Source organism: Oenanthe melanoleuca, chromosome 2 (assembly GCF_029582105.1).
Source record: "Oenanthe melanoleuca isolate GR-GAL-2019-014 chromosome 2, OMel1.0, whole genome shotgun sequence".
Lineage (NCBI taxonomy): Eukaryota > Metazoa > Chordata > Aves > Passeriformes > Muscicapidae > Oenanthe > Oenanthe melanoleuca.
Window position 1 is genome coordinate 144975861 of NC_079335.1, and position 27501 is coordinate 145003361.

At 39.9% G+C, this 27501-nt stretch overlaps 1 protein-coding gene across 2 annotated transcripts; it reads left to right on the plus strand.

The window, feature by feature from the left end:
• The first annotated feature begins 6852 nt into the window (after positions 1–6852).
• Positions 6853–27356, plus strand: GHRHR (growth hormone releasing hormone receptor). Of its 2 annotated transcripts, none has more exons than XM_056484194.1 (13): positions 6853–6971; positions 11493–11598; positions 12159–12266; positions 13771–13871; positions 16457–16554; positions 18065–18197; positions 19085–19238; positions 21463–21523; positions 21629–21698; positions 23204–23295; positions 23819–23948; positions 24523–24564; positions 26437–27356. In XM_056484194.1, exons 1-13 carry the CDS (start codon positions 6915–6917, stop codon positions 26557–26559), a joined length of 1275 nt encoding a protein of 424 aa, XP_056340169.1. In that variant the 5' UTR covers positions 6853–6914; the 3' UTR covers positions 26560–27356. The 2 variants fall into 2 exon arrangements, with proteins under 2 accessions (XP_056340169.1, XP_056340168.1); XM_056484193.1 differs by having other exon boundaries at positions 6857–6971; positions 26398–27350.
• The last annotated feature ends 145 nt before the right edge of the window (positions 27357–27501 follow it).

Consider the following 27501-nt stretch of genomic DNA (forward strand, 5'->3'; position numbering starts at 1 on the left):
GGAGGGAAGGAAGGAAATAAAATGGATAAATCTCAGGGGTCAGGATAAAACCTGCTCAATAAAACAAAGAAAAACAGAAGATTTATTCTCTACTTGGTGTCAGAAGGGGCTGTCCAGCCACTTCCTGGGAAGCAGGGCTTTGGTACATTGGTGTCTGCTCTGGAAACCAAACACTGTGATAGCAAATTCCCCTCCCAGCCCCTTCTCTTTGCTTTTATTGCTGAGCACATGTGATTTTGTGGAGCATCCTTCTGGTCAGGAGCTAGGCTGTCAGTTCAATTCCTATATGGGCCATTCATTTCAATATTGGACTTGGTGATTTTTGTGGGTCCTTTCCAACTCAGAATATTCTGTAAGTGAGGTTTAGATCAGTTGTCCTTTCCCAAGATCTTGCCCAAACCCTGCCTAGAGGTGAGAGAGAAATGTTGGAGAAAATCTTAGAATGGTTTGGGTTAAAGAGAGCTTTAAGTTCATCTAATTCCAACTGCCCTGCCATGAGTTCCACTATCTCAAAGTGCTCCAAACTTCATCCAGCCTGGCCTTGGAAACTTCCAGGGATCCAGGGGCAGCCACAGCTTGCCAGGGCCTCACCTCCCTAATGGGGAAAACTTTCTTCCTAAAATCTAAATCACGTTTCCTTCTTTAGTCTGAAGCCATTTCCCCTTGTCCTGCCACTCCAAGCTCTCGTAAACCATCTCTCTTCATTCTTCTTACAGGCTCCCTTCAGGTACTGAAAGGCCTCAATGAGACCATCCCAAATCCTTTTCTTTTCCAGGCTGAATCATCCCAATTTCTCAGCCTTTCCTCCAAGCAGAGCTGCTCCATCCCTCTGCTCATCCTGGTGCCTCCCCTGGACTCACTCCAACAGGCTGATGCTCAGCAGCAGCCAAAATGCTCTTGTGTCCCCTTCTAGCCACCAACACACAGCTCAGCTGCTCTGTGGAAAATTAATTCCACCTCAGCCAGGCCCAGCAGAGTCAGGGATGAGGCCCAGACTGAAATCTGGGTTCCTTTTTTCAGCACCTAAACACGTGTGTGCAGAGGGAGACATTTCTGACTGGGGCACTCAGTGTCCTTGTCCTGACATGATGCCTGTGGACATTTGAGAAATGGCAGGCTGTTGAAGACACCCATGCTGATGGATTCAGGGAACACCTGTGCTATTCCTGAGCAGCTGGAAGCTCAGCAGGATGAACCAGAGCAGATCAAATATCAATAACCACATATGTTCAGGTAACTGAATGCTGCCCCAGATGTCTGGATGCACACTGAGGTCCACAAGGACCTTTTCAATGTGTCAGGTGATTATTTTCCTTTAGGAAGGTAAAAAAGTCACTGCCAGAAGAAAGATTTTCAGCCCTCCTTTATAGGTCTCATCACATTGCTGCTCACCCCAGGTCATGAGACAACTTCACTCTGTGTTCTTGCATTAAAAGGAGTTGGATTTGTTAATGGGCAGCACAGAGAGTAAAGCAGAACCACAGAGTCCTGACTTTTCCAGCGTCCATGGTTCATCAATTCCATTTTTGAGTGCATAGTACTCAGGTTTTGCCATTAGTCAAGGGAAAAAAAGATTACCAAAAAAGCCTCAGTGGGATCTATCATCAGTTCACTTTTTCTCAACCTCTCCCATGATTATGATGTTCAGGGATTTACTGATTATCTTAACCTTTGGCCAATGATACAATCAGAAGAACAGCCAGTGCCCTTCCCAAAGTAAAATTTGGCAGTGCAATGCCTCAAAAGAAATAAATGTAATTTTGTAAAAGAACAGGGTTATAATTTAAGTAATGAAATTGCTATCCACCTGCTCAATTAAATGCAAATGTTCCTTTCTGACTGAATTTTGCTTAGTCTCTGGCCAGGATAGCAATAGTTTATTAAAGAACTGTTAGAAAAAAAAATACCTTAGTCCAATTCTATTCAATAAAAAGATAAAAGCACCTAAGGACTGCTTCAGTGGGTCTCTAGTTTATTATTAATATTCTAGTGCTGGGATTTTCTGTATGGTGTATCAAGAACACATGGCTTTGCTCCTTCCTGAGAGCATGGCAAAAATTCCTATTTCCATTTACTACGGCCTTTTCTTTTTGCCAGGAATTGTTCCATTAATTTAGAAAAATAATGCCCCTTTTGTGTCTTATTCCTACTCATTCCTTCAGTAAAAATATTTTGTGATTTTTACAAGGTTTGGAGCATTTGTACAATGGAGCTCGTACTGAAGTTCATCTCAGAGACATGAGAGGTAGTGACAGTTTCAATCTGTTTTCTAGAAAAAAAAAAGGGAAGAAAAACTGTCTTTTCTCTCATTAGTTTTTGAACTTAAAAAAAAAATGCAACAACAAAAAATATGAAGAATTAAATCTGTTTTTCCTGCCAGTTTCACTAGGAAATGAATTCCTGATGTGGAAGAGAAAATATGACACTTTTCTAAACAGTTTTCTCCTCTCAAATTCTACTCACTTTGCTCATCCTTAAAGACAACTCTTTTGGCAAAGCACTTCAAGGACTGATCTTCTGTGACTGATAGAATTCCAAGTAAATACAGGAAAACATCTTGAAAAGACTTCAAGCCACTGTCCAGCCCCAAGGCAGTCCAAGACATCACTCCCATGGTGTCTGATCTTTTTCAAAACCCATCCAATGACCAAATTCTACATTTTCTTCTCTTCATTTATTAAAGGCTTTAACAATTTTTACTGACACAAAGATTTTTCCAGACACCCCATCCACAATTTTCCTCTTGCACCTTTAGCCAGAGTCGTTTTGCCCGATCTGACACAGCAAAATGATTCCTGTTTCCTTTCCAAAGGGCTTTTGAAGTACAAGATGTGTCACGTCTCTGTGGTGTGGTGGAAGGTGTCCCTGCCCACAGCAGGGGCTTGGAACTGGATCATCTTTAATGTCCCTTCCAACCCAAAGCATTCCATGGTCCTGTGGCTCTGTGATGCATCCACTTCATCTCTTCTTTTGGCAAAACTTTTGCTTTCCTCCTGACCTTTCCCCTTACTCTGCATTTTCCTGGCCTCTCCTCAAACTCTCTGCTTGACTCTGAGGTATTTCCTGCAGATCCAAGGCTTTCTTGAAAAATACTTCCTAAAACGGCTTTATCTTCCTCTGCTCAAGTTGTTTGGGCAGTTTGACTGCTTACCACCATAAGCATTGCTTTATGCAGGAAATCAGTGATTCCCTCATTTATACACCCAATAATTATGTTCTTTCTCCAGTATTGTGACATCACTGACATCATTTACTCACCTTGTGTGGCTACCTCAACCCTTGGGTGCTTTCTTGGAGGCCTGTTGATTTTTGCAGCTGTTTCTGTCATATTTTATCCTGAAATTATTGATGTTGAAAGTGAATTACTTTACTTCTCTGATGTAAGTCACTGGTTGAGAATGACCAGCAGATAATGAGGAATTATGAATTTAAGGACATTTTTTAAAACTTGCAAGGTCCTAATGAGCAATTAATTAAAAGACAACCAAGAGAGAGAAATATTTTGGACCACATAGTAATCACCTTCCTGTATTTCTGCATCCAAAAACTCCTGGGTTTTTTAAACCCCTTAAGAGAAATGTTAAATGCAGCACTGAAATGACAAAGTTGTTAATCTGGAAATATCACCTGATGGGCACCTGCCCTGTCCTAAATGTGACCCTACTCCCCTAGCAGGACCTGCCTTCTCTCTTCCACTGCCACATTTACAAGGTGCCCTGGGGAACTGATTCTGCTGGGGGGAAAAAAATGTTTATTTCTAGTCTGGATCAGCTCCCTGCAATGCCCACAAATAGCTGTGGCAGGGAGAAATCAGCCCAAAAGAAGTTGAAATGGGAGAGGAAAGAAGAGCTGAAGCACTGTGTGGTCAAGTAGCTGTGCCATGGACTTGCTGCCAAGCAAAAATAAATTATCCCAGTGGAAATAAAATTAATCAAGCACACTGGTACAGGCCCCATTATTCTAGTGCTTTAACAGATTTAATTTCACAGAATAAAGAGTTAATGCTCTACATTTTGTTCTGTTTAAGCAGATTTAGTTGAAATCCATCAGCCCATTTCATACATGGTATGAGCAAAATGACCAACCTCTTACACTGCAAGGAAAAATTAATTTGACTGTATTATTATTGACTCTGCATATTTTTCAATCTTAAAAAGTCATAATTCAGGGCCTCATTTATAAAGCTTCTTTAAGCTCTGGGTTGTGTAAAGTTTTGAACATTCCCCTTTTTCCTCAGAAACGAAACATTCATGGGTCGCGTTCGCACAGCGAAGCCGCCTATTCTTGGAGCTGTGGTTAAATGACTTGGGCCCAGCCTCCCTCCCCTCCCACACCTTCCCTCTGAATTTCAACAGTATTAAAGAATCATCATGGCAGTAAGAGACTCCCTGGTAGAGACTGAAATTTCCTTTTATTTCTCTGTAGATTTTCTCCCAGTGTTGCAAATTTCACCACAGCAGTCTGTGCCCAGCAGGGTGACCTTGGTAGCCCACAGGAGAATTCCTGGCTCCATTTTCACTTTGGACCCTGCTGGTTGCATTAATGACTTCAAGAAAAATTCCACCTGTTGGTTTTTCTTCACCAATATTGAATTCTAATACCTTTTTTGGTCATTTTCCTTGAAATATGAAGCTGCAGCAATGTCATATCAGAAGCAGTAACAATTTAACTCAAAATTTTTTCTTTTGGCTTTGGAAGATCCATGGGATTTGTATGTCAATACAAGAAGTAAGTTGTTACTTCCTTTTCTAATGAAATTGTGAAATAATAACTTAGAAGATTTCCTCCATCTTTCCATCATCATAAAAAAACTAAAATCATGGATCATGGTTTAGATTGAAAGGAACATTAAAGCACATCCAGTTCCAACCCCTGCCATGGGCAGGGACACCTTCCACTATCCCAGGTGGCTCCAAGCCCTGCCCAACCTGGCCTTAGACATTTCAATTGTAGATTAATCTGTGTGTCAATGTCTTTGTAAGTACAAGAGTTTTCCCAGAGAAGTTGTGGAAATCTCATTCCTGGAAGAATTAAAGCCCAGGCTGGATGGGGCTTGGAGTAACCTGGTATTGTTGTGGAAGTTTGGGACTAGATGATTTTAATGCTTCCAAGCCAAAGCATTCTGTGATTCTGTGATGATGGAGGGGTCTTGTAGAGGGAGAAAAAGTGGCAGAAAACAAAAGAGATTTCTCTAAGTTTTGGGATGTAATTCTATGTGTAGGGACAAGAGTGCAGAAACAGGGATGGCAGGGCTGGGAGAAGGCAAAAAGTTGTTGTGAAATCAGCCAATATTTTATAAACTATGCAAACTTTTAACAAAAAAAAAAAAAACAAAAAAACAAAAAACATTCTGCAAAAATCTGCAAGAGAATCCTTGAAAATGTTTTCACCTCATGGGGAGAAAAGCATCTCCTTTTACTGTATATCCAGTGTCTCCTGTGCAGCTCTGCCATCCTGAAGGCAAACTGCCACCACTAGAAAACTTGGCAGAGGAGCTGCTGGAACAGGGAGTGCTCTGATGGAGGTGATGAGTGGAGAGGAGATGTAGTAATTACTGATCTACTACGTGCCTGCCTCTGCTCAGCAGGAGTGTGGGAGCAGCCTTGCAGAGGTGGTGGTATTCAAGGACTGGTAGGAAGTGAGAAGTTTGTGCCTGTGGAAAACTGGTCCTGCAAGATGTGCTTTTATATGGTGAAACTAAGCAGCTCCAAGTTCTGTTGGTTGTTGTGGAATTTATTTTGTTTAAATGTTAAAATAAAAAAAAAAAGAAGTCACTTTATGAAATAATAATAATAAAAAGACCCATAAGCTCATTATTTTCTTTTAGACTTGTCTTTCCCCTTAACCACAAACAGCTGGAAATTTGCACACAGCAGCGACAGTAGGAAGGAACTCATTTTAATGGAATGTCTGCACTGCAGAGTGGCAGAATAAGGCTGAAAACACAGAAAAGCCAGGTTTTCCAAAATGATCCACGGTGATCAGAGCTCCCATATGGTAGATTTCTGCATAAAACCCCTCCATACCGATATTCATCCTGTCTGAAAAATGAAAACCTTTTGAGATATCTTACCCTGGGCTTCCTGTGTTCCCTTCTAGGATGAGCAGTGGCAGGCAATGCCTTCTGTGGTTTTTATAGGCATGACCTCAACAGCACTGAATAAACACATGGAGTGCTTCAGATGTGGTGGCTGAAATGGAAAATTCTAACATGAACACCAAAAGCTTGCTCAGGGACAACTTATTTTCCTAATTCTTGGACCAAAAAAGTGCATCCCTATGGAATGGGAGGTTTTGTTTCTCTGAAATGGGTCTACTTATGATCCTTTTTCCAACACTGAAGAATCCTCTTTTGCCTTCAACTCAATGCCCAAACAGGTACACAGCAAAATTTCTGCTCATGTGCTTATGTGGGCTTTGATTTTGCATTTTAAAGTGTAGCACTGTGGTCATGACACTCCATAAAAACACCCAGATGCTCTGGACCTACACTAAGAAAAAGGTTTCATTATAAAAAAATTGACAATAACTGTTAGGAGAGTGCTTCTCTTATGCCAATCATGTTGATTTAATATGAGATTAGTAATATTTAGAGCAGTTCATCCCCCTAAAACCATTTTCTGTTAAAAGAAAGAAATTTGTCTTGCCAGAAGAGTAGAGAATTCCCATAACCTTGGCATCAATCACTCAATTCATCCAATCCAGTCTTTAGCAAAATCAAAAAGTTACAAAGCTTGAACACAGCACAGAGAATTGTTAATATTTATCTCCCACTTCACATCCCTGTTGCGTCACTTCTGTGCAAAAAGATAAATGCTTCAAATCAGCAACTGAGAGGAGAAAGAAAAGTCAAAAAGCAGGTGAAAGATGCTAAGAGAGGCTCAAGAAGTGAGGTCTGGCTCTTGCTTTGGAACATGAACTCTTGTTCTTTATACCACTGTGCTCTGCACACCCTGAGTCTGGCAGTGCTTGTAAGTAATTGCATGGGGGAAAAAAAAAAGCTTTTACTTCATTGTGTTTCAATAATTGTTCATTTCCTTGTGGGAGCAGATGGTCAGATGCAGTTTTTTTTTTTTTTTTTTTTTTTTCTTATCAGTTTCTTTTCTCTCTGTTTGCTTTGGATTCCATTTAAACAAGGCAAGATGCAATGAAAAGTGTGAACAGCAGCAGAAGGGACCCACGTTGTAGGATCTTTATATCAGTTTCTTTTTCTGCTTTCTTATGACACACTCAGTAAAGAGAAACACATAATTGGCAGAAACTCTTATTTTGTGTGTGTGGGCTTTGAAAGACAGTGACAAAGAAGAAAAAAGTGGAGGAGGGCTGTTACACCACAGTAGATGAGTTTGGACAGAGTTTCTTAATTTCAGATTTTGCAGGTTTTTTGTTACAATTTCTTCTGCCTTTGATTATTTGGGAAGTGAGCAGCTGACATGCTGCAGGTAACAAAAGAGTGGAACCAGCAGGGATGTTTAGGGCAGATTTAGAAAGATCCAAAGTCATTTAAAAGCTTGGAGATCTTGGTGAATCTCACTTTGGACAGAGATTGGCAAGCCAAGATCCAGGATCACAGCAATAGCAGGAAAGGTTTGTGCAAATTGTGGGCAGTATATTACATTTGGTTTTGAGAATAATCACATTTTCAACATATTTTTGTGATGCCTCCTCTACATCCTTTCTACTTTCCTGGGAATCTCTTCCCTGAAGGGACAGCAGCTTGGATTTTTTTCTTCATTGAGGAAAATAAACCACTGTGAAAAGACTGAACAGACTTTTACTGCTGTGAAACAAGAGACTCCTTTGTATCACCTGTGTGACAAACCCACTTCCCTGTAGTGGAGTAGATGTGTGATTGCTCTTAAATAGAATATCAGGATTCAGTGCTCAAGGTTAAAAATATGACAGAAGGTCTCTGTAAGAACCTGCCTCATTTACTCAAGAGAAACAGAATTTTCTTCTACAAAGAAGTTAGGTTGCTTACTGTATTATTATATAATGATCAAAACCAAGTCTATGTGTTAGTGTATATTGAAAATCTCCTAGCATGTTTTGCATATCAGAGGATAAGTAAACATCCCTCATTTGAGTATGAAATGGTGGAAAAGCAGTGTCTGTTTTTGTTGTTGGTGTAATTTGTTTTTCTGCTTTCTCTGGAAAACATGAACTCAGCTCCTGGAGAGGTTTGGAATGTTTAAGAGACTGACTCTCCTTAAATTGGGGGTCTGCTAGAGGTAGTTAAGTGCTTTGAGGTGATAAATATACCTGAAACACAGCCTGAGAGTGGAATAAATCTTTTTAGTTTATTTAGTCTGAGTTTCTGTCATATCAGATCTGGCACTCAGTGGGTGCTCAGGCAGTGGTTAGGGCTGACTTGAAAATAAACTGTGACAGCACCTCCTAAGGCTGCTTCTTCTTGAAGGAAGAGGCAACAATTTAAACACCTGGTACTGGATCAGCCTCATCTTTTTACTTGAGATGCATGTGCTAAATAAAGTGTTTTCACAATCTGGAGACTTAGAAAGTAAAAGGGAAAAAAAAAAAAAAAAGGCTTTCCTGGACTTTCCTGGGCTGGTGAATGAGCCAAACAAGCTTAGCTCTTGCCATGAACATTTCAGAGAGCAAAGAGAGTTTTGACAGGCAAAGTCTAGCAATGTTTTTTGCCAGGAGAAATAATTTAGAATAGTGCAAACGGGTGCATTTCCTTCCACAGAGGTTTTTCTGGGCACAGTTCACTGAACCAAGAGAATGTTGTAAAAGAGATTTTCAGTAAGTGGTTTGACTGTTTTTTTCTACTGACTGACGAAGCTGCTTCTTGCAATAGCTGTCATACACAGTGCTTAGGGAGTTTTCCTGCAGCCATGGTCCAGGGTGAGAACAAGGGGGGAAAGAATATATGTTGGCATGAAAAGAGGCACCAAGACAGCAAAGCTTTGCAAGACAGATGCCAATTTTCTGTAATTCTGCCTGACATTGCATTTCCTAGTGAAGAGAAATTGAGAGTCTCCCTAGACCCTCTGGTTTTACTGATCTGGATAATATCCCTGGGGTCAGATCTCCCCCTCTTGGGACAGGGCAATGTGTGTGTTCTACTCCATCCATCCATCCATCCATCCATCCATGCATCCATCCATCCATCCATCATCCATCCATCCATCCATCCATCCATCCATCCATGCATCCATCCATCCATCCATCATCCATCATCCATCCATCCATCCATCCATCATCCATCCATCCATGCATCCATCCATCCATCCATCATCCATCATCCATCCATCCATCCATCCATCATCCATCCATCCATCATCCATCCATCCATCCATCCATCCATCATCCATCATCCATCCATCCATCCATCCATCCATCATCCATCCATCCATCCATCATCCATCCATCCATCATCCATCCATCCATCCATCCATCCATCCATCCATCCATCATCCATCATCCATCCATCCATCCATCCATCCATCATCCATCCATCCATCCATCATCCATCCATCCATCATCCATCCATCCATCCATCCATCCATCCATCCATCATCCATCCATCCATCCATCCATTCATCATCTATCCATCCATCCATCCATCCATCATCCATCCATCCATCATCCATCCATCCATCCATCCACCCATCCATCATCCATCCATCCATCCATCCATTCATCATCTATCCATCCATCATCCATCCATCCATCCATCCATCCATCCATCATCCATCCATCCATCATCCATCCATCATCCATCCATCCATCCATCATCCATCCATCCATCCATCCATCCATCCATCCATCCATCATCCATCCATCCATCCATCATCCATCCATCCATCCATCCATCCATCCATCCATCCATCATCCATCTATCCATCCATCATCCATCCATCCATCCATCCATCCATCCATCATCCATCCATCCATCATCCATCCATCATCCATCCATCCATCCATCATCCATCCATCCATCCATCCATCCATCCATCATCCACCCATCCATCATCCATCCATCCATTCATCATCTATCCATCCATCATCCATCCATCCATCCATCCATCCATCCATCCATCCATCCATCCATCCATCCATCCCCTCCTCTCACACACCAAACTCCATTCAGCCTGGAGAAGGATCCCTGCTTTTCACTGCTGCCTTAAACTGATCCATGGCACTGCTGTCTGCAAATTTGGCAGGAAAACCACATCCTCCTAAAATTCCAGTAAATGGGGAGCAGATGATCTTGCCAGGACATGCATGTGGAGATAATGGTATTTTTATTTACCAGGGCCCAAACCCCAGAAAAACAAATGCTGTGTCATTAATCCAGCGCTCTCCAGCAGCCTGAGAGTCTCAGATTTTTGGTCAATATGCAGTTCAAATGCTCTGCAGGCCAACATGAGACATGAACATTAACATGGAGGGGAAACACCAGCTTGTTGGAAAAGATACAATCTGTCCTTTGAATGCACTGAAAGCCAGAGAGTTATTTTCCAAATTCCCTGAATATTAATCTTCTCTGGGTAGAAGAAAACTGAGCCATATGCCAGCCACCTGTTCACCATGCAAGTCTCATCCTGGGTTTATTTTCTGTTTTGTCTCTGTGTTTTTATGTCTATATTCACACATCAGAGCACAGCAGCAACAGTGGCCAGGCTTTAGAGATAAAAGTCAGAGTGTCTCTGGTCACCTCTGATCTTTTGGGGCTGGGGACAGTGGTTAAGGCTGGACAAGGCACACATTTTTTAATCTGTGTGAAATAGTCCTGTGCACTCCTGCCCACTGGGTGCATCCTCAGCAGTCTGGGTGTAACAGCCTGGGCACACTTTGTCTTTTTCTGCCCAAAGTTCTCTGGATGCCTTCAGATCCTTCTGTGGTTCCCATATAAGCCTAAAAAAAGGACTAAACAATTGAATGTTTCCTGCTGTTAAAACCCTGGGTGTCACTTTTTTTTCTTTACACCATCACACCAAACCAACAAATGCTTTGGTGCAGAGTGCTTTTTTTTCCCCCAGTAAAGGTTTGCCTCCCACCCTGTGTAAAGAAAGGCAGATGGCAGAATAGATTCACTCCTTTTGGAGTGAAGAGCTCTTTCAGGAGACAGTTTTGCAGTAATTGTCTGTGGTTTCATGATGATGCTTCTTTGGAGGCTGGCAGGGGTTTGTCTGTGCACAGATTCTGCAGCATTTCCTGCAGCACTGAGCCCTTCACTGATAAGAAAATGAGCCTGGCCAGGTGCAGTGTGTCTTTCTGGGGTCATATTTAACAGGAAAGAGATATTGTATTATGAATTTTAGAGGAATTTTTAAACTTTCCAGCACAAAGCTGTAACTACCAGCTTGTGCAGAGACAATGGCAGCCCTTGGATGGAAACCCTAAGCACTGTTCTGTGTCCTTAAACCAGCCCTCTTAAATGCAAAAGTAGGTCTGGACTTAATGGCTGATGAGATCCCATCCAACCCCTTCTAACTAATCCCCCAAAACTCTTCTCCCTGTAGGTTGCTGGAAGTGTCCACCCAGAATGTGATTTTATGGTAGAGCTGAAGGAAAAGGAGGCTGAATGTCTGGGGGCCCCACAGGAGCATGGAAATGCAACATCCCCGGGTACCCATGCATGGGATGAAGGGAGGGAGAGGGAAGGGACCAGAGCCAGGACATGGCCAGGCTGCCAAAACCAATGAGGGTTTTATTTCTGGTCCCATGTGCCATTGTCTTGTCACCTCTTCTTCCATCTCCTCCCATTCCTTCACATTCTTTCCTTTTTTTTCCACAGCCCTTCACATTCAAACATGGACAGTCAATTTATCAGAGTGAGTCCTTGTGCCCTTGTCCAATCCCTTGGCATCATGCTTGTTTGTTTGTGAGGGTGTGTTGATCTTTAAAAATAGGGCAACCCCTGAACAATTACAGTGATCTGATCTTTCTTCCAACATCATTCTTCATTTATTGCATTCTTTCTGAAAACTCACCTCAGTCTGACACAGGGGTCTATCTAAAGCAGATTAAATAGCACCCTGGGGCTGTTTATTTCTCATAATAAAAACTGTGGCTGAACTATTTTTATAAGATATGGAAGGGGTGGAGTGGCAAAGTTTAAAAAGGATTGGGTTTTATTTTGCTCAAATTTAACCATGCTTAAAAATAAATTTTGCTTTCTGTCTGAGGTTGCAAGAGAACTTGGGACAAATTGCTGTGCTGGCCAGAGGCAGATGCTGGAGAGATTCTTGCCTTACCATGTCCAAAAATCCTCTTTCACTTCATGAAGGAGCCAGGTGATGTCCTGCTATGGTTTCTCCTGTTGTGTGTCTGGCAACAGCATTTCTAAAATGGGAGGGTGAAGACAGAGCATTTCATATTCCCATGAGCTGGATCAGAGAAATACTGCAAAGGTTTTAGGAGGATCTGAGGGACCTTATAATGTTTTGAGGATTATCCATAACCAGATTTGATTTCCATAGTTTCTGGTGAGACCCTGGATCAAAACTATACTGAAATACAAGAAGTGATTCCATTGGTTTCCACATGCTGTGGGATCAGTTGTTGTGTGAATTTCCACAAACTCATCTGGAGCCTGTCTAGTCAGAATTTAAGCTTGGGGTTTCTTGAGATTTATGCTGTGATTCGTGTGGGATGGAAATGAAAGGCAGAGGAATGAACAATGTGATTGTTCTTTAAGACCAAGGTTGGAGATACAAAGCAGAATTTAAGCCTTGGAGCAGCACATGTGTTGCAAAACTGCAAACAAATGCCTTTGTGTCTGCTTCCTCTCTGGTGAGCATGGCCAGTGACAAACTGTGGGCCCACAGGGAGCAAAGCACCTTCCAGGAAAGACCTGGATTTGGCGGCTCCACAAGAAAAAGAAGCTGCAAAGCCCAACCTCTGCCACATCCAACACATGCTAGCTATAAAGAGGGATAAGGAAAATCCCTTTCATCTGTGCAGATTCATTTCCTGCCCTAGGATTCTCGACTTCTCCTTCATCTGACTCATAAATCTTCTTTTTATGGGAGTGTGCTGTCCTCGTGGAAGGGGCTGCTTATCCCAGATTCTGATCTGCTGGGGATGGGTCAGCCCCAGGGGAGGTGGGAATGAGAAGGGATAGAAGGGGGAGTGCTGTCCAGGGCAGAAATTCATGCAGCAGTGCTTCCCAATCTTCTCCAATGTGCCTGATGTAATTCCTTCCTTAGTCCTTCCCACTTTTACCCCTGTCACCTTTCTTCTCTCCTGTTGCATTTTAGGCTATAAGTGAGTGGCAAAAAGGATAATGCAACATAGTTTCTCGTGCAATGGAGAAGCAAAAGAGAAAGAAAGCTTTATTTAAAGAAACACTACACTTTATATAGGGTAGAATGCGAAAAACAAAATAGAAAAGACTCATTGGTCCAAGAAGGCAACACCTCTTTGAAAACATGCTTTCTGCAATATCTTACAAGACATTCACACTGCTGTCACACACCCTGCAGGTGCATAATCATTGTTATAATTTATTGACCCTGTAAAGCCTGAGAAAGGCAAGGCTTCAAAGCTGCTTTTCCCCTGGTTCCAGCAGTATCCTACAACACTCTCCCTTCTTCCCACTGTTTGTCTATAAATAAAATACAAAGTTATGTGCCTGATGTCCTGAATGTGCACAGGAAAATTGTCCTGCCAGCTCTGGGAGATGCTAATGATCCTCCTCTCCTGGTACAATTTTGTACCAGCCAGAGGTCTTCTCCTGGCTTTTGTTCTCCATATTATCTGGTCCTTCATTGAGAAAATTAAAAACTTCTTTTTCAGCTGGGATGATAAAACGAAACTGCACAAAAAAGGGCTGGTCTGACCCATTCCCTCCCTTCCATGTGGCCTGTCCAGTGGAAGATGAGATTCCTCTTGAAGAAGTAAGTTTAATTACAAAAATAAATGTGAGTGGTGTGCCTATGTTATAGCATTCCTTTCTATTTCTGAAGGTCACTGCAGAGGGAAACTCAGAAGAATCTAAGTATGGGATATAATTTCAATTTTTTACACTGGCCACCTATTTTGTAAGGTAACTAAGAGTGTTTTATTATTTAGGTGTAACAATAATAAAGCCAGCTGCAACCTTACAAAAATGTATCACAAAATGTTCATAAGATGTGAATTAAGACATTTCAGTAATATCAGTCAGCAAGATGAATTTGTAGTATCACAGCATCTGAAAATGTGCTATTAAAAGACCACGGTTCCAAATTTAGCAATATCTAAGGACAAGAGGGGTTTTGGGTGTCTCATCCTGCATGAAATATCCAATTCAACAATGAAATAAAAAGTCCCAAAATCTCTGTAAGGTCTGTAAAGCCGATCAGAGTTTGACATATTTATTCAGCCAGGTTTTCTCTGTTGGTGACATCTTGAGGCTACATGCACAGGGACAATATAGTGATTGGTAATTAATAAGGATAAAAGCATGGTTCATATCCCCATGGGGAGATTTTGCAAAGGTTGCCCAGAGAAGCTGTGGCTGCTCCTGGACCCCTGGAAGTGCCCAAGGCCAGGCTGGGCATGGCTTGGAATAACCTGGGATAGTGGAAGTTGTCCCTGCCATGGCAGGGGGTGGGACTGAATGGTCTTTAAAATCCCATTCTATGATGATTCTATTATTTTACCTAGAGGAAACTCCTCAGTTGTAGGTTTATCCACTTCAGGAGTTGATTATTTTCTGTTTTACACATCTGATTTGTTGCCAGCTGTGGTCAGCCAGCACAATTTTGATGTTTCTCATGGAGTGGTGCAACCAGACTTGCTGGTAAGCTTTAGAGCTCTGAGGTACTTCTGTGAGCTCAGGCTGGAATTGGGGAATTGTATGCAACCCATAGTTCATCCACTAAACAAAAAAAAAAAAAAACAAACAAAAACATTATACGTGGTTTCCAACCCATTTAACTTCATCAATCTCAAAAAACTACTGTGAAAATCAGAGCTAATCTCTGCACCTTGGTATCAGTGCTTTGGTCAGGATCAGGTGGGAATTTCCCAAGGATATATCTTGGCTCTTCCCACTTACTGCATTCACACTGAGGGGTCTCAGAAAGGATAATCTGGCTTCTTATGGATAAAACTGAACTGGAAGACAAATTCAGGGTGCACCAACTGTGCTCTGAGCAGTAATAGCAGTTCAGCCCATGGGATTAGACTGTGGATAATCATAAATCTGCACACATGGATGCAAAGTCCTTGACACAAAAGGTTTCACTCTACTAATTCAAGAATTGGAACTAGGTAATATTTAAGGTTCCTTCCATCCCAAACCAATCAAGGATTTATGATTCCATGACCTGCTTTTTTAAAGGCAGGTGTAGTCATAGATCCTTCAATAAGTTCTCATTTTCCAGAGACATGAATTGTCTTTTGAGAGTGTTTTCCTGCATTAAATAGAAGAAAAAGAATGAAAAAAAGCCAAGATTGTATTAATAATTAAACAGATCAGCCCTGTGGCCAAGTTCTTCTTGTTCTGCTCTTATTTAGGCAGCTAATTTTTAAGCACCTAAATAAATTCAATAAATCCTTCTCAATGTCAGTTTTTTAATGCCTGAAGTTCCACTTAAGGCTCAAAACAAGCATCTCCTCTTCCCCAGGTGAACTGTAGGAATGCACTGCACATCTGTGCAGAGTTTAGGTTATAAAAGCATGGAAATGGGACCCAAGAGACAGACTGTGTTAGACTGGAGTTAGATTTTAGATTTGCAGCCTAGAGCTTATTCATTCTGTTTTCTGCTCTCATCTGTGATAGCTGAAGTCAATTTATCCTCACTCAGGGATTGTGTCTGATAGAGGAGATGCTTAAGCTGAAATGGATTTTGACTGGCATTCCAACTGAGCAGCAGTTGAGTTTGGCAGCAAGAAAAAACAGAGGAAACAACCCCAGGAAAAAAAAAAAACAAAAAACCAAAAAAACAAAAAACAACAAACAACCCACCACAATACAATAAAAATTGAAAGGAGGAATAGACAGCAAAAATGGAAGTAAGGAAGCAGAGAGCAGGAAAGTGAAGAAAAATAGAGAAAGGCTTCAGAATTCTGTGTTCTTCATGCTGCTAGCAGCATTGTCCTGCTACTGCTGGGGAGAAAACATGGTATAAAATACAGTACTTATAAAAATTATGTAAGATTTTTAACAATACCTTTTTGAAAGACTGGTGTGGGTTTTTATGTTGTTTTTTTTTTTTTGTTTGTTTGTTTTTTTTTTTAATTAGCTTCACACTACCCTAATCAATAAATTATTCAGCATCAGACTGGGCTGTACCCACACAACTATGGAATGGGACCACACAAAAGAAACATCATGAGTGATTTAAGTTAAATTTTGCTGTGAGAAGAGAGGGAAAAAAGACAGTCAGGGATGACAACAGAATGGAAACACCAAACAAAGCAAAATTGACAGAATCAGTAAAAAACTTGTCATTTAGCAGCAACTCGTGTGACAAATCATTCTCTTCTTTTACAGCAATCCTACTTTTCTACTATAAAGATCATCTACACTGTGGGGTACAGTGTGTCCATCATTTCCCTGATCATTGCTGTGACAGTTCTTATTGCATTCAGGTAAAGGTGTCCTCTAACCTTAATTCCTTCCACAGTTCTTAATTTCTTAGACTGTAGAGGACAAAATTAGACATCACAAAATAATATAAACAGAAATTCAGGTGAATAAAAATTAAAAATTCCAGGCACGTTGGTTAAATAATATGAAACTGAAGCTGGAAACTGAAAGGCATCAGAGAGAGGCAGGAATAAGAGGATTCAGATCTGGGAAATAAACCCTGGTTGTCTCTTGGCAAAACTCAGCAAGTCCACTTTGAACCTGAAGAATCAACAGAAAAAATTACTTGCTTTAGGCTGGAATGAAGAATTTTTTTTTCCCATAAATTATTTGTGCCTTCCCTTTATGGCTCCAGGGAATTTTTAATAAGAATCTACACAAAGGATTTGATTCTGGATGAATCTTCCTATGGCATTGTATAGGTTACTATTGAAAAAATTACCACTAAAGACATGTTAAAGTTAGCCTCAGAATTTGGTGACATTTGGTGAGAATTCTTACTGAGTTACCCATCAATTAGGCGTTTTCAGGTCTAATTTAGAGCATTTAAAGTATTTTATCATTTAATGTAGATTTAATGTTTGCCCCCAAGTGGGATTTATTTTATTAATCTTTGTTTATTTCTTGTATTTCTCTGAGACAAAAAAACCCAAAAAAACAAAAAAACAAAAAAAACCAAACAAACAAAAAAATCACCAAAAAAAAAAAAAAAAAAAAAAAAAAGGAAAATAAAAAGTCAGGAGAGACTTTTTTATTATTATGCTGTGAGAATCAGGGTTCTCTAGGGAAAGTTCCTTGACCTCTGCTGGTTCCTAGTTCATGTGTGGAAGCCACCAGATTTGTTTATTGACATCCACTCTGACCTCAGGGAAACAAATGAGGGAAAGAAAGAAACAATGCACATAAGGAGACATAGCAATTGGGAGGAAAAAAAAATCATAATTAACAATGGGGTTGACATTTGAGGTCAGCAATAAAATTCTGCACACTCTAGGTGAACTTTCAGATTAGGGACCCTCCGATTACTGGGTTTGGAGGGAATTAAACTTTTAGTGGAACTTTCTGATTATTAACTAAAGTCCTCCTCTCTAAATGAAAACATGAAATTGAAGCTGTATAATACCTTAAAAAAAATCTGTATTTAATAACAGTAGAAATTTAATCTTAGTTAACTGGGAATTTAAGATAGATGTGTAAATTGAATTTAAAGTAGATGTGCCAAATTGTTTTAAAGCTCTTCTGTGCTTTTACTTAATTCATCTAAATAACTACTGCAAAGTAAGGAAAAAAATATAATTCTGGTTAACAAGGAAAGAGATTAGGATATAGACTGTGGCTGATTTGCTTCACATGAGGAAGTTTTCTGCCTCTCTCTGAAAGAACTCAGTGGATCAAAATGTTCTTCCTAAATGTGTCTGGAAGTACCTGAGATAAAACAAAGGCTTATTGTTTAATTACTGCCTGCACAATTAAGTTAATTATCACAGAGGGCCCTCTCTTTTTTTCTTCCAGGAGACTTCGCTGTCCCAGGAATTATATCCATGTCCAGCTCTTTTTCACATTCATCCTAAAGGCTATTGCCATTTTCATTAAGGATGCTGTCCTTTTCCAGCAGGAAGGCATTGATCACTGCAGCTTCTCTACAGTAAGCACATCAAACAGTATATTGTGATATTTGATGTTTTTTAGGTACCATTTATTTATAGTTTCACTTTTCATGCCTCTTTTTTACTATTTATTGGGGTTTTTTTCCCCTCTAACCTGGTAATGAAAATTATATAGTTCTTTTTTTCAGTATATTTTATTTCCATAAATATCTACATTATGCTTCCTATATTGTTCCAGCATTAATTTGTGATGTTGCAGTACTCTAAATGAAATTTGGACTTTCACATAACAACAAAGAAATATAATTACACTGTTACGTTTCAATAATCTGAAGCCTAAAACTGAAGATCTCTGTGTACATCAAAGAATGACTTTTAAAGTTTATTCTACTGGAAATGTTGGATTTGCTTTTCTGGTTGGAAGCTCTGATCTGTAAACCACAAAGCACTCAAGGTACCAGGCAATGAACCCAGTGTTCATCCAGCCCCAGCTCTTGGCAATGTGGCAATGGTTTTCAAGCTTTGAAAATTTGAAGATTTGTGGGATGGTTCTGCATTGCTCACAGCCACACAGAATTTTAGAGCTGAGCACAAGGAAAAAAATGGGTCCTTGGACCTTTATTCAAGGAGCATTTGACACTGAAGGTTCACTCGAGACAGTGCATTTGTGAGAGAACTCACAAGCTTTAGAACCCAAGTTATATTTCTAACACAGAGATAGAAAGCAAAATGCAGTGCAGATTCTAAGGTGTTATGATGGCTAAAGCCATCAATTTTATATTTGAAATTCCCAGTTTAAACACCAGTTAATAGTGAAATCTTGTTCTCGGGAGAGCTCAGCCAATATTGCAGATGTCTACTCCATGTTCCAGTCAAAGAGATGTGTCTCCAAGAATGTCTAAACTGTGACTTTCCTGTTCCCCAGACCCAATGCAAGATCTCCGTGGTTTTCTGTCACTACTTCATGATGACCAATTTCATGTGGCTGCTGGTGGAAGCTCTCTACCTAAATTGCCTGTTGCTCTCATCCCTTTCTCATGGGAGAAGATATTTTTGGTGGCTGGTTCTCTTTGGCTGGGGTAGGTATGGATTTTACAGGAAATTGGTAGAAGGCAAGGTGTTAATTGGGGGTGTGCAGCCTGGAGAAAAAAAGGCTTCACAGAGACCAAAGAGCAATATCCAGGGGGTGCAAGAAAGCTGGAAAGGACCTTTCCCAAGGAATGGAGGGATGTGACATGGAAATTCTGTACTGGGAGGATGGTGAGACCCTGCCACAAGTTTCCCAGGGAGATTGTGGACTCCCCATGCCTGGAAGTGTTCAAGGCTAGGTTGGATGGGGATCTGAGCAACCTGGCACAGTGGAAGGTGTCTCTGTGGGTTGGAACCAGGTGATTTTTAAGGTGCCTTCACCCCCAGGCCATTCTATGACTCTATGACTCTATGATTCCATGGTTCTGTGATTCTCTGACTCTGTGATTCCATGGTTCTATGGTTCTATGATTCTATGATTCCATGGTTCAATGGTTCTGTGATTCCACGGTTCTGTGATTCCACAATTCCATCATTCCATCATTCTATGATTTTATGACTCCATGACTCTCTGATTCCATGGTTCCATGATTCCATCATTCTATGATTCCATGGTTCTATTATTCCATGATTCCATGGTTCTGTTATTCCATGATTCCATGGTTCTATGACTCTATGATTCCATGTTTCCATGAGTCTATGACTCCATGATTGTATGATTGTATGATTCCATGATTCTATGATTCCATCATTCTGTGATTCCATGGTTCCATGATTCTATGATTCTATGGTTCTATGATTCTATAATTCCATGGTTCTATGACTCCATGGTTCCATAACTCCATGATTCTATGATTCTATGATTTTATGATTCCATGATTCTATGATTCCATGATTCCATGATTCCATGGTTCTATGATTCTATGATTCCATGGTTCTATGACTCCATGGTTCCATAACTCCATGATTCTATGATTCTATGATTTTATGATTCCATGATTCTATGATTCCATGATTCCATGATTCCATGGTTCTATGATTCTATGATTCTATAATTCCATGGTTCTATGACTCCATGGTTCTATGATTCTATGATTCTATGATTCCATGATTCTATGATTCTATGATTCCATGGTTCTATGACTCCATGGTTCCATAACTCCATGATTCTATGATTCTATGATTTTATGATTCCATGATTCCATGGTTCTATGATTCTGTGATTCCATGGTTCCATGATTCTCTGATTCTATGATTCCATGGTTCTATGACTCCATGGTTCCATGACTCCATGATTCTATGATTCTATGATTCCATGATTCCATGGTTCCATGATTCCATGATTCCATGGTTCTATGATTCCATGATTCTATGATTCCATGATTCTATGATTCTGTGATTCCATGATTCTATGATTCCAACGTTCTATGATTCAGTGTTTCCATGACTCCACGATCCATTCCTATTAAAAATACTGGAAGTGGAGCCCAGATGATCTAACTAAAGTACCTAACCTGGGTGTTGCTTCCATCTTAGTTTTATGTGCATGCTAGCGAGAAACAAACATGTTTCCTTATGGCAATAAAGTCCCTGTGAAAGGTGTGGAAAATCAAATATATTTGAGAAAGTACAAGGAGACATCCAGTCTTAACCTTCCTTCTTCACCCCACTGAAAACACAGCTGCCTCTAAGGAGTTATCACAAACACCAGAGCTCAGTGTGCCTTGCTCCTGTTTGTGCAGAATAGTTACACAGGTTGGGAAAGGGAATCGTTGTTTCCTAAGCAGGAACTTTTTTATTCCTGATATTTCCTTTTGCACTGAGCTATGATATGAATGAAGCAGCTCTGTCCACCAAATAACAGGACAGGCAGTGAAACAGCAACATCTTCCCCAGTTGTGTTGTTGTCTGCAATAAATGGAATTGTTCAGACTTAGAAATGTGAAACCAAGTGGTGCCCACAGAGAGGTTCTGTGTGAAGGAAAAAGCAGAGAACTCCTCTATGGCAGGTGGATGCACTGGGCCAGAGGAATTTTTTGGTTGGTTCAGGGAGGGAAATCCATGCCTGTTGCCACCAAAGGTTAAGGTAGGTCTGACAACTCAGCAAACATAATCACTTTTTATGTTTTAGGGACTGTGTTTAAAACAATTCCTGTTACAGGAACTGACCTCAAAAGATTGCAGCTCTCAAAAATGAGTGATTTATATCATTGAAGCAGAGTTTCAGTGGACAAGGCTTAGATTAATTATATCTTGTTTTAAAATATCTGACAGGTTTTCCAACACTTTTCACCCTTATATGGATATTGACAAAATTCTACTTTGAAGACACAGCGTAAGTGATTGTTTCCCACATTATTCTATATTCTTGGGTTATATTTGCAACTGATTGCAGTGATTACATACACATCTTTTTCTAAACTTACTGTTATGTTCACAGATGCTGGGATATTAATCAAGGTTCTCCTTATTGGTGGCTAATCAAAGGACCAATTATAATTTCTGTGGGGGTAGGTACTTCTGAGTTTGCTGACATTACTTAGAAGAAAAAAAGGCTATTGTATGAAAATTGCTGTATTAAAATTAAAGTTGCTCTTTGCTGAGTTGTGGGAAGATGAATGGTAAATTTCTGCTAACTACCTGTGTCCAATGCAAACTAAAAAGTTTGTCTCTCAAACAATTGAAAACTTTGCCAGAATTGTCAATTTAGTTGAAATTAATAGCAACTAAACCCTCCTTCTAATATTTGAAAACAAAATTTTAGAAAGAGAGCCCAGACTCAGCCATAAATTTTTAATACAAACTTTCAAGGGCCATAGGTTTCTGTTCAGAGCTGAAAATTGATAACAGCTCTTGAGCCTGGCATTTATTGAATAAACTGATGGGCTTTAAATGATTATCATAGATGATTACTCCCACAAGTCATTAAACCCAAGCAGTGTTTGAAAAAGCAGTTAATGGATGACCTTAAGGCCAGCTATAAAAAACTTAATTTAATTGGAGAACAGCTGCATGCAAATGAGGGGTAGGGAATGAGAATGCTTTGGGTTGGAAGGGACTTTAAAGATAATATGAGTGAAGAATCTCAAGCTGAATTCTGATCAGAGCTTTCTGTGTTTCAATAAAATATTTAATGTTCTTTTACCTCTGTTATTTCTTCTGCTGGGATGTACAAAGAGCATCACTAATGGATAGAATGAGGTTGGACTGGTTAAAGGAGGACAATGCTAGGCAGGATTAAACATTCAGCCTCACCTAGGGAAGAGCTGGTGTGTACAGACTCTCAGAAAATGCACAGGGAGATCCCTCTGATGGTGGAAAAATGAGCAGCATCACAGACTTTCCATAAAGCTGTGCCAAGCTGCAATTGTAGAAGAGTTGATTTGCAAGTTAGGATTGACCCCAACTGTTTGGAGCTGAGCTAATGCTCCTCAGAGGCTCCTTCAGAGCCAAAAAAGGGAAATATGCACTTTGGCAAGTGATTCACCTGATTTAAAACAAATATCTACCTTGGGAGGAGGTGACCTGCCCCCAACCCCACCTGAAGCCCTTTTAACTCTCCTGGCTGGTTCTTCCCTGACTGCAGAGGCAGAACAGGGTGATCAGCTCTGATGGAAATATTTCATTCTAAAAGTATTTAGGCAGAAAAATTCTACTAATAATGCCCAGAGAGATCAGCCAGAATTTAATGCAATATTTGTCTCTAAGGAGAATCCAACTGATTTGAGCTACAGAAGGTAGAAGAAAGTTGCACAATATTGATGAAAATATTTTGCTGAACAAAGTGAAATTCTCAAGTTTTCATCTTTAGCTATTTCTTCAAGCAGGAATGCCACTTATTAAAATACTTAAATGCTGACAACAGGGATTGCATTAATGACCTTACATTGAAACTGCACAAATTACATTGTAATTAAAAAAATTTAAAAACTCACCAGATTTTCACAGCAAAGTTTTACATCATATATTAACCTTTTCTTTTTCTTCCTTCCCACCCCACAAATGCTGTGAACAGGTCAATTTTGTCCTATTTATCAACATCATCAGAATTTTGCTGAAAAAACTAGACCCTAGACAAATCAACTTCAACAATTCTTCTCAGTACAGGTAATGTATGGAATATTTTTTAAAAAATTAATTATTTTAATAATAAAAAAAAATATGTAGTCATTTCTAAACAGAGAAGTCCTTGCTCAGTGTCAGACAGGCTCAGTTTAACTGGTATTAATTTTTAGAATTCCCAGACTTATCCCACTCCAAAGGAAATTTGTCAAAAGTTGAGACTCAAGTCACCTGATATTGGCCAATGGGGTGGATTCAGATCAGCTCAGATGTCTGCCTTCCAATTAAAATCAATGGGGAGACAATGAAATGAATGAAATCAGCATTAAATCTCTTATTTAGGACAGAAAAAATTCCTCTCTGTAACTGCCTTTCTCTACATAAGAACTGTAAAAGAAGCCACCATATTTATTTCTATTTTATATATTTCTATTTTAAACATAAAAAGAAATATATATATATATATATATATATATATGTTTCTTTTTCACTTCTGTTCACCACTGTGGCACAGCTTTTACTCAGAAAAAAATAATATTACCTTATTTCTTCTCATCTCCTGTGCCAGACGTCTCTCAAGGTCAACTCTGCTTCTAATTCCATTATTTGGAACCCATTACATTGTCTTCAACTTCCTCCCAGAATACACCAGCCTGGGGGTTCGGCTCTACTTGGAGCTCTGCATTGGATCTTTTCAGGTAAAATTACCAGATTACCAGATCTTCCAGTTCCTTCTTTCTAATTATTCTAATTAATTGTGACCTCTGACAAAAGGTATTGCATAAAAAAAAACCAAACAAACCTGGGATCCTGAAACCAGAGTCTGCTCACAAAGTTCCTGGTTCTTTGCTGAGTTAAAATGTCTGAAGAGGTGGCAGATCCTACCTAGCTCTAGGCTGACCCCCAGATGTTGTAAATACAATTCCAAAATTTCAAATAAGTGTGTAAATTGGATGGGGGTGGGGGGCAAAGCCAAGTGTGGAAAATCTTCCCTGCTACCCTCCTCCTGCCTCCCCTGACTTCACTGACAAATTCCAGCTGATTTGGGCTGATTTAAATCATCCAGAGGCAATGCAAGTGGTAGGTCCAGTCCCCCTGCTAATTATTTATCAGATAATAAATTGATAATTACACATAAACAGGATGCTGTCCCAAGGAATGCCACATATTTTCACTTCCTGCAAATATTGGGTTGATGCCCCCCACTGAGATGCATAGTGGCTTCTTCAAACTCTTTTAATCCTCAAAACTTTTTCTTCTGGTCTTTTTCAGGGGTTTATTGTGGCAGTTCTCTATTGTTTCCTGAACCAAGAGGTAAGGAAACTAGATCAGATATATCTGCTACAATATTCCCTTCAGTGGCACATATATAGTTAACAATCAGTTTCATACGAACAGATACTCAAATATTTCATTTTCTTATGACTGTTGCATAGGGAACAATGTTGATGGATTTAATTTCTATTATCTTCATGGGAATGAAGCCATCTAGTGGAGAAATGAAATAATACTTCGCTATTCTATCAAGTATTTTTTTATCCTTTCTGCACATTTTTCTCCTATAGCAGGGCTTGGAAAATCCCTGCTAAGTCCAGATCTGAAAATACAACTTGCTTTAGTGAGAGAGAGATCTCCATTTACTAAAGGCCTATGATTAAATTGGAAAGAATTTAAATGCATTCCTTTACCCAATTGTGAAATATAATTCTTCAGTGTTTTTAATGATGTCAGTATTTCTTCATGTTGGTAAATCTGATTTTCTGTTTAGTATGTTTAAGTCAGAATTTTACTGCTCTTGGGAGAGGTATCTTTCTTTTTAGCTTATTGTCCAGGTCCATTTACACAGGCTAGATCTGATAATAATGCATCTTTAAGGAATTACACAGAAAATATGAAACTTTATCCTCCATATTTTAGAATATGTTGAAATTCTCGAATTTGTCCTCTTTTTCTGACTCCAGAGGAGCTAAGATTACTCCTTTAGAATATGATTGGGGTTCAGTTTCAGACTAACACTGTTGGATTCTGTCTGCAGCTCCTGAAAAGCAGAATCCTGTTCCATATATGCCCAGAAAAGGCATCCCTTGGAGTGCCAAAGGTGTGTTTAGGAGATTAATCCTGTCCCTGATCACTCTAGACTCCCTGGGCTGTATTGACCAAACCGTTTTCAGTTTGAAGTTTAAAGCCAAGGGCTGATTAAGCTTTCAACCAGCATTTAGTCACCTACATGTGCCAGGGGCCTGCTTTCAGAGTTCTATCAGAAACTTCTGAAATATTAAGTTCAATATTTTAAAATATATTAATATTCTTAGCCTTTTGGTTGAGTTTGTGGCCATGAATTACTGGCTGCTCTAATGATGCTTGTGTTTAGATAAAAATCCTGTCATTAGTTTATTAATAACCCCAATCCCCTCTAACCACAGACCACAGCTTCACGTCCAGCTCCACTTCCCAGACACACAGCTCTTCAACAGAGAAACTCCCTTCCTATTAAACACCTGGGGAGGCACATCCCCAACAAGAATGAGATGTGACAGGAGGCTTTATGGGTGGCCTGGACCCACTCTGTGCTCCTGTGAACAAAGCAGGACATGATACCCAATGGCACAGAGTCAGCAGCACCCAGCAAATGTCCCCTGACTGCTGCTGGCTTTCCCCTTGTCTCCCAGCTTTATTTCCCAGCCACAAATTGCTGGATGCTGATTAAGAAACTTGCTGCAGATTATACTTTTCTGGAAGCAAATGGAACCAAAAAAACATCCCTTAGCAACTGAGGAAGAGCAGGCAATGTGGAGAAATTCTGTTTGATTGTGTTGGTGAGATCGATAGTAGAATAAATATACACAGGAATATTTAAATTAAGAAGAAGAAGGTATAGAAAAAAAAAGCTGAGAAGATATTTTAGTAATGGAGAAAATGGTTTATAGTGCTAGAGACCTCAGGCTTAGTACTGATAGAACTTCAGGAGAAGTTTTCATCAGTGAGGAAAGATGGCCATGCTGAAATAGGATTCTACCTCTCCCTATCAGCTGAAAACAAAACTAACTTGGACAGACATGTCTAAAAATTAAAAAATTTAAAAATTAAAATTATTCCTTTCTGGCCCCTCTTTCTGTCCTGTTCCTTTCCCACTGGTCTGCTCCCCAGCAGTATCCAAGCACAAAATTTCCTTTTCCTCTGTCCGAGGTGCAAACGGAGATCGGCCGGAGGTGGCACGGGAAGAGGTTTGGGTTTGTGCCAGTGTGGAGGAGAACCAGGTGGACTGTGCCATCCAGCTCTGGGGTGAAAATGACCACTTCTGTGTGCTGAAAATGGCCTCAGGACAGGGAGGGGAAAAAACCCAACCAACCAAACCAAACCCAAACAACAAACAAATAAAGTTTTACCCAACATAACTCGTTTATCCTGAGTCAGTTGGAGGAGGATCCACTTCTGCACTTCTGACCATGGGGGTTTTTAGCAGGACAAGCATTGCAGGGACAGATTAAACCCTGACTGACCATCTAAACACAAAATAACCCTCTCATTGATAACTCTGCACCAAAACAAACACAGAAATCACCTATTCTGGTTCATGTCTACACTACCACTGACAGTGTAACTTAGATTTACAAACTGCTTATGAATGGACACCAGCACCCTCCAGTGACACCACAGATGACCTCTGGAAAACAAAATTCAATTCTAATTCAGTGTGAACTGGAGTCTGTCCACCTTGTTCAAGCTTTGTTCCATGTTTTGATTCTCAGACATGCAAATAAGAAACCAAAAGTCTTGATAAACTCCTACAAAATGACTAAAAAAGTCCTTTAATGTTGTCTTTTTATATTGTCTCTTTGAATCTTTTGCTACTAAAGTTCAAATAAAACACTCTCAGGTTCTGGTGTTATTTCAGGGGTTATACAGGTTAGAAAATTTCTGCCAGCCAAGCTGAAGGGAAGGGAGGTGTTGGGAAGGTCAAGGCTCCAGATGATAATCATTAAGGAAATTCTTTGCAAGGAAATGAAAAAAAAAAAGCCAACTTTTGCACAGAAAGAGAATAAGACTCCCAGGAGATGGACTGGGAGACTGCTGGGAATACTGCTAAATATTTTCTTATGTGTGACTGTTTTTGCTCTCCAGTGATGTAAAAGATTCAGAAGCTTGAAAATAAACTTGGATTCCCAATGTTTGTACTTGAGTGGCTTTGTTTCATTTTGTTTTTGAGGGTTTTTTTCCACAATGGTGATTGTAACCTGTAGATTAAAAGAT